At 32.8% G+C, this 14,310-nt stretch overlaps 1 protein-coding gene across 15 annotated transcripts in view; it reads right to left on the reverse strand.

The window, feature by feature from the left end:
• Nucleotides 1-441: 441 nt before the first annotated feature.
• Nucleotides 442-14,310, reverse strand: part of CSNK1G3 (casein kinase 1 gamma 3) — a 70,794-nt gene continuing 56,925 nt past the window's right edge. For 9 of the 15 annotated variants that reach the window (XM_068666566.1, XM_068666579.1, XM_068666578.1 and 6 more), the window contains 4 exons: nucleotides 14,140-14,235; nucleotides 13,371-13,466; nucleotides 7,687-7,897; nucleotides 442-2,558 (listed from right to left, as the gene is read on the reverse strand). In XM_068666566.1, coding sequence (XP_068522667.1) covers nucleotides 7,724-7,897; nucleotides 13,371-13,466; nucleotides 14,140-14,235 — 366 coding nt within the window. In that variant the 3' untranslated portion in view covers nucleotides 442-2,558; nucleotides 7,687-7,723. The other 6 variants (XM_068666572.1, XM_068666571.1, XM_068666574.1 and 3 more) reach the window with 6 other exon arrangements.

Raw genomic sequence — 14,310 nt, forward strand, 5'->3', positions numbered from 1 at the left:
TTCAGATTTCTTGATATTGAAAAACATTAAAATAGTTGAGCAATTTTTCAAATAACATTTTCCATCATTTCATCCAAGACTGTAGGAAAGCAGAAAAAGCCTACCTTTAGTTCTCTTCTCTTACACTTAAACAGGAGTGTATTTTATTATTTAGACATCCAGGCAATGTTGACTTCATTAGTTTGAACAGGAAACAAAGTATAGAAATGCTAATCATATTTTCATATATACATAACCATATATTCATAACACAAATATATCTGCATTACTTACAAATGAACAGTTTGCTTTGCTAGAAGAAAACCTTCAGCATTACAGTTAAGCACTTGAAAATACTGCTGAAAAGCTACTGCCTGGATAGTGGTCATTTCAGCAAATACACAGCTTTCATACTTCTGAATATTTCAAGTCCATAATATATGTATTTTCTTGGTATGTGAGCTGTGTTCAGAATCTAAAAACACTATACAGGTCAAAAGCGTCAGACAACAAAACCAATTAGGTATGTGAGAAATACACGTATCACAAATATTTACGAATATTCTGAAGTAACAAATTTGGTCAAATACTAAAAAGAGGGATGCATTTTTGTATGAAAATGGTCAAGAAACCTCCTACCTTTCCAACTCAAATTAAAAAAAAAAAAAAAGAAGGCAATTCTATGAGTTTAAAATAATCAACAGTGAAAAAAGGTAAAGAGGAAACTTATGACCAAAGTCATACAGTATGTTTTTGTAGGCCAGGTTCAGTTTTGTTGTTGATGATTTTCTTTATAAAACAAAACCTTAAAATCATGAACAGCAATAATCACAAATATCAAAGTATACCGTGTATTCACTGAGCAAATAACCCAAACAATATGCTACACTATTGGCCATCAAGGAAGACTAAATTACAAAATACAATTAAAATCCCCATAAATGTAATAATGAATTTAAAGGTGTGCATTTATTTTTAATATACATTTTGAATGTTACCACAAAACAGTTTAAAATAAATATGTATGCCAAAAGGCATCTGTGGACACATACGCACACACACACACACACACACACACACACACACACAAAAATCACTAGTTAGCTTTAGAAGAACTTTAAAATCATGGAGATAATTAATCTGATTTTTGGTCAACAAATCTGTCTAGTCACTTCAATCTTTTATACACTTCCTTAAAGTAACTAGCAGCTAAACATGACAAAAGCACACCTCTGTCATTATGGCTTTAAATAAAGCATGTATTTTCTTTAAAAGACAATATAAAATGGGCTGTCTTGTCTACAAAAGTGCTGGTTTGTTCATATTGCAGGCACTTCATTGGACTGTGGGAAAAGTACCTGATCCATCCTTGTCATCCTATTGTACTAGCAAGGCTACACGCTGAAGTATTAGAAAATTCCAGGAAAAAAAAAAAATAAAAAAAAAAAATTGGCTGTTATGGGCTAGTATGCAGAGAAGAGAAAAGCCTAACACAATTCTATTGTCTTTCTCTTCTAAATCAAACAGAAAAGTAATTTACAAGCATATCTCTAATATTACATGGCACATCCATATTTTCAAGTTGAAGATGTTGTCAATCTGCAGTTACCTTAGCGAACACATGGGCTTTAGTATCAACTTTGCTTTAACCAGATTCACATTTATTTCTCCTTTTATAATTCCTATGTAGATCCTCTCTTGTGAAGGTAACTTCTATCTTACTAACATTACTGGAAGCAATGTTACATAATACAAATCTCTGTATTCTTTGTACAAATGCTCTTGTCATTTCTGCTATACTGCAATAGCAAGTATATAAGCATAACAAAAGCAGGTTTCCAAACCCAGAAGCTACAGGAAATACTTTCAGTTCATTAGCATCATCAGCATTTAGACAACTGTCATTAGTTAATTGTCAACCTCCTCAGCATCTCTGGACAGTGATTGTACCACATTAACAGAGAGAGGAATTAATGCTGACATAATTTGGCTACAGTACCAGGGTTAGGCAGTGGGAGTCAATGCAGAATTATTTTTTTTTTAAATGGCTGTGCATTTATATTTTTCTTCTGCATTTTTTTTTCAAAACTGCTTTTGATATGCTGTTACAGACTCATATACCAGATTTGTGATATCTGTCTTCAGCTACTACTTCTTCACCACTAGTACATTCTAGGATGGGAGAAATACTTCTGAAGTTTAGTTTTGCTGTAGAAAGTGGTCATTTCTACAATTTCATTGGTCCATTTGTTGATAGTCAACAAAGTCACAAAACCTTAAAGCTTTCAGAAGAGATGAATTCAAGAAACAAAACACAGATGTAGGAGAACCTACAAAACACAGAAGTCTTTCATTGTTTTGAAGGGAGTCCTTGGAAAACATGTAGTCATTACAGAGGTGTTTTTGTTGATTGTGGTTTTTGTTTGTTTGTTTGTTTTTTCTTTTTGTGTCTTCTTGTTTTTTTCAGGATCACAAGACAGCAACTGAACAAATGAGCAATTTCCCATGTTCTGCATGGCTCTAGTCATTTCTGGTGCTGAATGGTTTTCCTTCTTCTTCGCTTGAAAAAACAGCAGCACCTGCAGGTGTAACATGAGTTACATATAATTTATAAAGAAGCCCCAAAACTGTTGGCATTTTGTTTCACTTGACGTATGTAGCTCAGTTATAATGACCTCCACAAGGAATAAATTAAGTTCTAAGTATGTGGTTGATTTATTTGTGAAAAACAAAGAGAGTTACTGTTGACAAAACAAGGTCTGTCAAAGGAAAAAAGCTATAATAAAAATAGGTAGTGAATCCAGAGTATTGTGTGAAGGTATCAAAGACATGGGCATTACAGACTGATTAAAAATGCATTTGTAAAAATAAGTAATGTTCCGTTACCTGAACACTTTTTCACATTAACTGTTAATATGACAAGCACAAGCTTGAGCTTATCTTAAGTTTGCATTACCTGAACTGGGCACTTAAGACTCTACCATGCCTAATACAGGAACCCACCTTGAGCTTCTTTTGTCAACCAGAACTTAGAAAAGCCTCCCCAAAGCTACTCCCCAAAATATTTTAGAAAACTATTTTCATCAGTAACAAAATTAATACTCCAGTTAACTACTGTGATGATAGCACTGCAGTGAGAATCACAGCTTTAAGTGTATTAAAGTATACTGACATTCTTTCCTCTGCTTCATTGCATACATGAAGGAAACTAAAATTGAAACTGATAAATACTGCCAATTCCACTTAGCAGAAAGTAACTAAGTCTGAAAGTAACTAAGAAAACACTACAAAAGGAAAAAGGATTGGAGGAAGTTTGTGAGAAAGATTGAAGGAGTCCAGGAAGCATTTTTGAAAAACTAGGTGAAAGCAACAAATACACAAAGAAAACCTTTCATCTGCATTTCAAGGTAGTCTAGCTTATTTTAAGCAACTCCTAGCTCCTGACTATCATTTTGAAATTAAAGCCTTGACTTAGGAAAGTATTCAGAATAGTTTAATTATAATCAAAACTGAACAAGCAAGCGTTTTAAATGGCAGATTTTGCCACTGTTAGTTCTGCTGTTTGGTTACTCAATTATCCATTGCAGTGCTATATACTATACTAAATACTGATATTTTTCTCAAACTATTGAATACAACAAAGTGAAAACTACAGATTTACCATATCAGCAGCTTATCTGCAAGTCCTTAAGTTCACCAAGCATTAGATGTCATTAAACTTCAAAAGGAATCTTGACAGCTTAATTTGGAATGTGGGAAAAGGGAAAAGCATTTGAAAATCAAGGAGAATAGGGTTCTAAAAATGAAGTTCTAAAATGGGTGAGAACATCCAAAGTAAGTGGAGACATAAGTTACCTTCTCAAAATATCCAATGGCACCCTGTTGCTCAGTCACTGTAAAGGTAGCAGTGGGCAGAGGCAGACCAGGGCTGCTCTGAAAGTTATGTAACTTTCAGTAGAAAAAAACATTGGTTATTGAGGGAGAGGAAAACCCACATTAAAATTCAATAGGGGAAACTGCAGAGATAATATTTTTATAGCTACCAGAAATATTACTGTATTATTTACCTTAAAGAACTTACAAGAGAGACATAATTGCTCTTGAAGGCTGTAGGCTGAAATTCAACTGTAGCTGAAATTCCCAATAACTGCTAGCCTTTTTCCTTACCAGCTGTTTACAAACACTAGCATCCATTATTACATAAGCTATTACTGAATTTATAAACAGATGTGTGGAGTCCAAACTAGCTTTATCCTTTCTTCACCTCCATCTTTTCCCAAGTATTTTATATATATGTATATACACAACAAACACCATATCAAAACAAAGCATTTTACACTGGTTTCTCACTTTTTTAGTGCGGATTACTCTATGATCCTATAAGTCAGGAAATGCTGACCTGGACTGTGATAGTAAATCACTTTTGCACCTGTTCCAGATTAGGAAGCCTCAAGGAAAGCTTACCAAAAAAAATTGTAGATTCATAGTTATTATAAAGAGCACATATTGTGTAAGTAACTATAGGAAGATGAAATTGTGCTGGACAGTTAACTCAAATTCTAGAAAAACAAACCTTGAAATTTAATTCATCACCTTTTAAGTACATTTAGTTTAAATGGAATATGTCCCAAGTAACAGCAGCTTACACTTCCTAAGTGTTTAAGATTGCTTAGACCCTCTGTGTAATTCAAGGACTTTTTTTTTCCCTTTCTTCCCAAGCAAGTTGTTTTAACCTATCCTTTGCTGAAAATCTTGTACTGCCCTTTATTCCTGCTCCATAGCTTGTTTTGTTTGCTCCTTTTCTGTCAATCAGAGAACAGAATCATGTAATGGGGAATTCAAGAGTGCTACCTTTAGCCAACATAAAGCATTGCTTTCGTAAACTCTGTCTGCTGGATTTTGCATAATATTGTTATAAAGAGTATTCTATTAGCAGCTATCAGTTTAAAATGACTGAAGTTATTAAACTGTATTCCAGTACAGGGAATTTAACTAATCATGCTAAATGCAGTTATTCGGTAGGGGAAAATTAATGTCTTGTTGATGTGTGTAGAAAGTATTAAAGAAATATAAATTCCACAGAGCACTGTAAATCACAGTATTTTTTGAACATTTACAGAAATAAGTATTCTTTATACTTATACACTGTATGTTTAACAGTCTAGTAATGCTAAATCTGTCAAACCTTCTAAGAACAAATAAATATCATTTTTGAATATATGCACATTTACATGGAACTAAGGGAATTCAGAATAAGCTGTCAATTTACTTCATGAAAAAAATGTAGCCTTGGTGTTAAAGATCCATAGTGTATCATTTCTTGAAGAGCATCATGCAAAAATAGAAATACTGACTTGTTTTTAAAAATATTGTCACTAGAGGGCATCATTATCTTGTATAGATTTTACACTGCTTGAAGACAAATTTAAATCTACAAAGGATGAAGGGGCATTATTTAGTACTAAAACACAAACTTCACCAAATATTCAATATGCATGAAAAATGCATGAGAATTCATGAATGAAGCATTCCTGGAAAACACTCAAGTTTGTGTCCTCAGAGGATGAGGAAATTATACATACAGAAGATAAAAACAAGGGACTAACTTTGTTCACATCTTCAGATGGGAAAAAAAAAAATTACAAAAAAGGCAGAGTGATACGCTTTTGATGAAACAATGTCTCCTTAAAAAGAAGTTTCTATCACATACATGAAGAACCTATACTTGCATTTCCTTACACTATTCAGCAGTGTTACATCTGTAAATAGATGCTTAAATACCTCAACTGCCTTTTGTATTAAGTTTGTAATTAACATGTTAAAACGTAAAGTTACTTAAACCTTCTGAATTATTCTTACTGAGAAAAGAATGTATACATTGGTGTATGGTGGCAATTTTGGACATGTGTGCCTTAATTACTGACAAAGTATAAGAAAAGTTCTAACAGAATAGTGAACAAAGAAATTGCAGTTTAAACTGATACTACTGGAAAACTAATATTTTGTTTCCTACTGAAGAAGAAGATTAATCTGTAAAGTAGAATATTAAGAACTGACATTTCATATATAAAAAAACAGTAAGTCTAGGTCAAGGACAGCTTGTTTGTCCCTCCATTACTCATATTACAGCAAATGAACAAATAACTTCTACATTTTTAATTGAGCTGGCAGCACCTAGTTTCTGAGAATTCTCTTTTTTTCCTGTATATAATTAAACATAAGTTTAATTGTGATGAACATTACCCAAAGCTTTGGAAATTTAATCCTTTCCTGTGTATACATACACTGGGTACAATAAAGGTTATCACTGCACTTACCCAAAGGGAATTTCTCTATGTGCAGCCTACCAACATCTTTGTTATTCAAGACTTTGGGCCTTTTTTTGTTTGTTTTCAAATAAGAAAAATAAATTCTTGTGAGAAAAAATAAAAATAGTACAGCACTCTGTAAAGACTGCAAGTAAAGAACTGGTCTTCTCAGTGCCCAATAGAAAGATAGTGCAAAAAGTGTGACAATAAGCCAAAAACTGTTATTCACAATTTTTAACTACTTATGCACATAAATGACACATATTAAAATGAGACCATAAAGAACAATCACTTCAATAAAAAATTGTACTTTATGAATTTTATAGTTGCTTAAAAATTTGCAAAGTGGGATCTAGAAAACAAATTCTACTAATGAATGCTCACTAGATTTTTCTGCTACATGCTTCTGCGGCTCTGTAATCAGCTGGATCCATACCCTTCTGAAATTCTATTCCACAAACAATTATACAATCAAGTACCTTGAAAGTTATCCTGCCTTTATCTATCAAAAACTTTTTTTTCTGCACTGCCTTACAGGTTTGACTTTACTACTAAAATATGTATATATATATTTTAGCCATCTTGTGTTAACAGAAATTAGTGTTTTCCCCATTAATTCCATTGTAATTCTAAGGTACCCTGAAATAATGCTTTGGTAGTTAGCTAGCAAGTTGTCAAAGACTATTATTTTGGTAAATACTGTTTATACAGAGGTAATGGGCAAAGCTCAAACATCATATAGCATTTATTGCTTGTTCATGTGAGTTATTTTCTAGATGCTAAAACACTAGCTGAATGTTATAACATCTGAAAACAACTTCTACCCCTCTAAAACAGCGTAGCAAAAATATTGTACTACCCACTAAAAATAATTGAACAAGGCACACCACAGACTACAAAACTTGAACAAGCAAGATCTGAAGCAGGCAAAATAGCTTATCAAGGTGGCTATCTGTTTGTAAAAACAGTTAGTTGTTGCATGATACTAAAAATGTTTTATGAGTTCCAATTGGACTTATTATTTTAAAGTCCTCTGAAATGAGTTTTAAGCAAAATAAGAATAGTCCTTGGAGCTATTTCTGCCTGCCTGTGCTGTAGAACTCACCACATGTTCAACACTTTCTCGCAGCTATACAGAAAGAGAGTAAGGGAAAAAAGAGAATCAGATACAATACACAGAAAGAATTACAAATCTTTGATAGATACGTTTTTGTAGTCAGACACTATGTAAAAATAAATATTTCAAAATTAGTTAAAATATAAAAAATGCATGCACTTATCTAGTATAGGGAAATGTGTTATTAAAATCTGAGCCTAAAAAGCACAAGCTACGGAAGGTCTATTACTTAAATGTTTAAAGCCAAAATTAAGTAATGTACCATAATACTTTGCCACTCACCAGTGTCTTTTAAGCTTAGACAATGTTCTGTGAGTAACTAAGCAAGAAAAATTTTGAAGTAGTTGAGAAGACCAGATCTAAAGAATACAGAAAGAAGAACATACTTTGTTTCATCCGTTACTTCTACTTCTGCAGGAGCTGCGATGGGTACATTTGAACGGCCCGCAGTTGGGTCATCCGTGTTCAATTCTCCATTTGTTGAACTTACTACCTGAAATCACCAGAAATATCTGAAGTTATGCTAGTGCCAGAAACACATTTATGATTTTCTGAAGTTACATCTTCAAAACTCAATTTTTGTTAATTCCATAAGTCTTTTAATTACAATAATAGTATCCATTCCTGCTGTTATTCCTGCATCCCCGACTTTCTGCCTTTTTCATATCTAAAAGACACGAAACATAGTGTAACATACATCTACATGACATTCAAATAGAGTGGACTAAGCAAAGCAATGCTGCTCATCAGGCTTGCTGGTCTTCCTCATGTCTCTTAAGAGCCCTAATGGAAGGCACCAGGCCGTTTTCTGATAGCAATTTAGTCAGTCTTCCCCTATGTCTCCTTCTTTAGTGCATTCTGGCTCCTCTGTGTCCTTCAACTGTACCTCAAAGCACTCATCATAAAAGGAAAAAACAGTCTAGACATTCTCTGGACCAAATAGCAGGGTATTTGCAATAACTCAGATTTTTTCTCTTTTCCTACAAAAAGCAAATGAAAACATTCAAATCATTCAAAAACAAAAAAAAAAAGATTTGCTGCTCTAGTTTAAGATTTGTGGTTGTTCTGTATCAGCCTTTGTCAACAACTCTACCAGTCTCTTCAGAACCTCTTCTGTCAATGCTTAAAAGAACATTTGCAAGACTTGAGCAGCTCATAAAAACAAAAATTCTCCCTGTTTCTGACAGGGTTGATTCTGTTTTTGTTGTTTGTCTTGTTTAACTTTTTAAACCACAACTGAAGTCATCATGATCAAAGGTGACTGCAACTTTAAAGAAGTAATAATAATCTGCTTGGGTCAACGAAATGCCATATGGTAATGATGAACAAAGTTATTTTCAGGGTTTCCCAATAAGCTTATGTGCTTAAAAAAGAGGATGCAGAGGCACTTTTGAAGCTGTAACAACCTGTTTGGTGATTCTTTTCTTTAAAGTCTTCATACTAACTCCAAAACTGAACACTATTTCCTGACAGTTATTTCCTTTAATGGGAGAAGTCTTTCTTCTTTTTGAAGATAGCATTTGTCTTCCTTTTTTGTTGTTGGGCTTTGCTGTTGGTTTCTTTTTAATCAATTTAAGAATACAGTTTTCTCTAAGAAACTTTATAGAAACCTTTGCACCAGGAGTACCAAGAGACTGTCCTACCTCCCTCCGGGTGATTTCTCTGGAGGCTCAAAGACAACAAGACCTCATTTCTTTCTATATACATAATACATATACATTCAGCAAACATGCATCCAAATATAATAAAATATAATGGCATACTGTAAGGCTTGGTTTAGATGGGAGGAAAACAATCTTCATATTTGTGGAAAGAGATGCAGCCTCTGAAGACGTAAGTGAACCAAAGGATATTCATAGCCCAAAAAATCGCAAATCATGTTTCTCAAGAATCACAAACACCCTGAGTTTCATTCTAGTCTACTACTGTAGATGATAGATCTAGGAAAGGTCTAAGATGAAAATCTTAGAATTAACACAACTGCAGCAGTAAAATGTGCAAACTTAATCAAACTTATTTACTTAAGCATTAATAAACTCATTTAATTGGTAGGGCTCAAGAAAAATGTAGGAATGTTCTCATTCCAGCATCAGTAAGGCTAAAAGAATGTGATTTTACAGTCCTAAGTTCTGTAGCTTGCTAAAATAAGCTACAATGCTATAAATTCCTTGTGATGTTAGTAAATAAGTCAGTATTTAAATTGACAGTAAAATATCTTAGTATCTGACCAAAAAATGAATTTGTCAAAAGATTGATAATACAGGGTAAATGAAGCAGTATTACAACTTCACTACCAATCCTGGCACATGGGCTCTTAACTTAGACCAACCATAGACTTTTCTCTCATAGGCTACCTACTAATAGTCGAAAAAATCAGCTCAACACAGGAAGAAAAATATAGAAATCCAACAAAATTAAGCAAGACTAAGTCTGGAAGACATCTGGAAGACAACTCATGCAGTAAAGGTATGGTACACCAAATTTTTTTTGGTGTACCATCAATAAGGCACAAAGAAGAATCATCTTTCTGGTTTCACAAAAAAAAAGGCTGAAACTTTAGGAAATGAGGGGAAAGAGTACACAAAACTAATAGTGTTTAAGGAGAAACTTTTATTTTCATTTCTTATGAGTAGAATTGGACCAGATTTCCTCCACAGTCTGGAGGAAATCCATAGTCTTAAATCCATTAAGGCACAATTCAGCTCATAATAAATTTGTATACTACTGTAGATATTAAAGTTATCTTTTTTATGTAAACATTTTGTTAACAAGAACTAGATGTTTTGTGTTTGTTTTGTTTTTTTTTTTCCATGAACAGTAACAGAGGTTTCTGAAAACTATTATTTAAAACGAAGGTTCAAATTTTGTTTCAATATTAAGGATGAAGTTAAGCTACCCATTTGTATGCAAGTTGGAAATTAACTACTGAACTAGAAATCTAAAACAACTAAGCATTGTGATAACAGATCTTATCTTGATTTAAATTTAGTTCATACAAATTAAACTGGCCTTTGAAAGTTCAATTGAAGAGCACTTACATAAAAAAGTGTATGAATCACAGTTTCTTACCATCCTCTACACCACAAGACAAAAAAGAAAATTAGACCCATTATCTAATGATAAGCCGTAATAATTGTGAAAGATTAGTTTCTTGGATGTACATGTATGCTTTTTTAGAAACTTAATAAGGGCCAGTTAAATTAAGACAAAATTAAGCCTAAATATCAATTCCCCAAATAGTAAATCAGGCTAGCCCTATGCTTTGTTTTGAATAGGAATACACAAAAACTAAACTTTTACTTGCTATGTTCAAAAATCAGTCAAATTCTCTCATAAAACAAATCAGCCTATTGTCAAGAAGACACAGGAAATAATCTTTCATTTTATTACAACTCTCAGTAACTGAATTCTCCACTCTTCAAAAAACAAAGTTGTCCTTCATGCCTAAGCATGAAATTATTAATAATGATACTATAGAATGATATATTTTACTTTCAGAATCTATCCAGATAAAAGAATGAAAATACTTGGCACTACCTTTATCATTCAGAAAAGCTTAGGCAAATTGATTTGTTTCATCTAACATATTGCTATCTTAACCAGGATAATGAGGTACATGAAATATTCTATAAGCAACTAAAAGCTTCACAATGCCTAAGGCTAAGGCTGAGGTACTTAATGCTTTCTTTGCCTCAGTCTTTATTCATAAGGCCAATCATTCTCAGGGTACCCAGACCCCTGAGTTGGAAGATGGTGACAGAGTAAGATGAAGCTCCTATAATTCAATGGGAAATTGTAAATGACCTCCTCCATGTTTTGAATGTTCACAAGTCTATAGGGACAGATGAGATTTATCCAAGGGTACTGAAAGAGGTGGGGGAAGTGCTCAACACGCCTCTTTCAATAGTTTATCAGCATTCAGCATGGTGTTCTCCAGGGCTCGGTCTTGGGTCCAGTTTTGTTTAACATTTTTATCAATGACATGGAGGAGAGCATTGAGTGCTCCCTCAGTAAATTCACAGATGATACTTAGGCAGGACTGTTGATCTGCTTGTATTATACAACTACTGTTTTTGGTAAGTGAGGAAAATCCACAAAATAAAGATAATACGTTGCTGAGTGAATTGCTGGGAGGTATAAGAAGTTGCTTTCATTACTAAGGCTACAGAAACTAGAAAGATAGACTGTGATGCTACTGCATTTACACCTAATTCCAAACACAGATAAGCAGAAGAAAGGGCCATTTCTGGACATCTTCCTTTTACAATTCAGTTTGCTAGTAATATTTCAACTTTTTACATGAACTGATCCTACAAAGCAAAATTAGATGCATTAAGCACATTAACAGTGACACAGGCCTAGATAGTCTAAGATTACTTAAATTTATACCCCCCCAAAAAAAAAACAAAAACAAACAAACAAAAAAATACTGTTAATTATCAAACCATTTAGAACCTGAATGCTTCCAATTGAACATCATTATTAAGAATATTAGCACATATACTAAGATACATATGCACATTCCAACAGACAGTACACTTCAATTTATTATGTAATACTGAGGAATCATTAACATGTTTAAATAACCTACTACAAAAGGATCCCATAGATGACAATAACTGAAACCTGTAGTGGCAGTGTACCAACATTTTTGATGTCTTTCTTTAAAAGGAAGTTCTCTGCCACGAGATTTTAATATCTTGAAGAAAATCTGGTAATTCTGCATAAAACTGGTCTCAAAGATATGCAATGACTCAATGATGACACAGAAAAGAAAAAATAACAAAACCCACAATTCAGTTTCACCTCCTAGAGTCACAACCTTACTTTGAACAATTGTGCCTGGCACTTTTAAAATTTGGCTTACTGAGGGCAATTAGGAATTTAGATAAACTAACTAGCTAATGGTCCAACTCACTAGCATGACTTGGTTAGTATTAGATATTAGATATACTTGGTTAGTATATCTTACAATGAAGATATTTGACAACATATATACCCAGTATCTGTGTTATATCTGACAACACTCAAGGGCTCAAACTTAACTTCACCTTGCATTAGGTGAAAAAAATATATATTTTTCCCCATAACACATTACAAAATAAGTTATTTTCATTTCAGACCAAAAGCTCAAAAGTATATGCAGATTGGCAGTTGGCATTCTGAATCCTTCTGTATGTAGCATCTAACCATTCCACCCCAGAGTATGTTCATACAGCAAGACACCAAAAAATAAAGTTTAGAGCACATAAGGAAAATAAAGCTCTTTGAAGATGATGGAAACAAAGGAATAATAAATATTACTTTTATATCCATTTTTATTTATATTTATATATATATATACATTTTATCCATTATTATTCATATATATGCATATTTATTTCTATATTTTATCTGTATATATATGTATACATTTTTATGTATGTTAATAAAGGAAATATGTTGGTTTCTACTCATTTTTCTATGGGTAACTGGTAAACATTCTTCTAGTCACCTAGTGCTTGAAGAAAAGTAGCTGTTAAAGTTTAAGTAAAATCTGTAATTAGTGCTTTCATTTGCAGTTTGCTTAAGGAACATAAAGTGTGACTTGAACAACTATGAACTAAGTTAATAGTGTATTAGCTGCTAGTAAAACCAAGTAACATATCAAATGTCTAAACTTCAGTTGGTTACACTGATGTAGGAACATATTCCTTCAGAAGGACAGATAATTCTGTTGCGTTAGACTATTTTTTTCTCTTTTAGTAAGAAGCATGCAGCAGATATTCCACATACAAAAAGACCTACCGTTCTCTGCACCTGTTTAAATTTCAGTTTGGCAATTGTCAAGTAGTGAAAAATAGGTATATTCTGCACATAATTGGAAAGCAAGCCTAAGAGGTAAGCAGGAATCATTGCCATGCATTAAAGGAGACTAATGTTATCTAATGTGAAAGCAATCAGTCAAGCAAAGAAGCAGAAAATACCTGTACCGAGCCACCGTGTCTGTCAGCTGCTAGATGAGCCTTCAAATGATGTGTATTGGCCTGCTGTGAGTTCCAAGCTGCTCTGTGATCTGTTGCCTATGTTTTTTTGAATGTATCAGTAAAATAGGCAAAATGAAAATAAAAATTCCAAAAATTAACAATTCATTTATAAAATATTATAAATTATTTTTTAAGCACAGAAGCACTACATAATCAATTCCTATATAAATTGTATATCAACATTACCTAGAGAGTAAAATAAAAATTTCATAAAGAAGTTACAAAGTATCTAAACTAAAAATTCCTTATAAAAAAATGAACAAAACCCACTAATAAAACCCTGTAACTAAGCTTAGATAAATAGTCAAAGATTTAGCTTCTTAATGTGTTTACAACCTTGGTCATTATCCCGTTTTTTTTGTTTTTTTTTTTTTAAAAAGTAAATATGTTAGAAATGCATGTTAAAACCTCAACAGATGATACAGGATAATGGGAAATGTGATTAAAAACAGAAATAAAAAAAAAATTAAAGAGAAAATTCAATATTGATGCATGGTAAATTATATTATAGCATCAAAACAAGTAACTTATTACAATGTTGAAATGTCTACAGATGTGAAATATATTAACAAGGACCTACTTAAACAAAAGAAAAAAAATAACCTGGAGTCAATTTTACTTTGAAGTTATACTAAAAGTAACAAGAACATAGCAAAGATTTTTAGATAAAAGTCAGTGTAATGCTGGCAGTCTTACATAAGCATTTTACCTGATTTTTGGATTGTTGCATCTTATCTCTGTGCTGATAAGCTTCTCTGTTTGATGACAATGCAGTGTCTAAATGCATTGAACCCAGTGGCGTAGGCTATAAATACAAATAATATGTAGCAACTGGTAAAAAAAATAAATTTCTAAGTCTTACCAGAAGTTATTAAATTGT

Source organism: Anas acuta, chromosome Z (assembly GCF_963932015.1).
Source record: "Anas acuta chromosome Z, bAnaAcu1.1, whole genome shotgun sequence".
In the NCBI taxonomy this organism is placed as follows: Eukaryota; Metazoa; Chordata; class Aves; order Anseriformes; family Anatidae; genus Anas; species Anas acuta.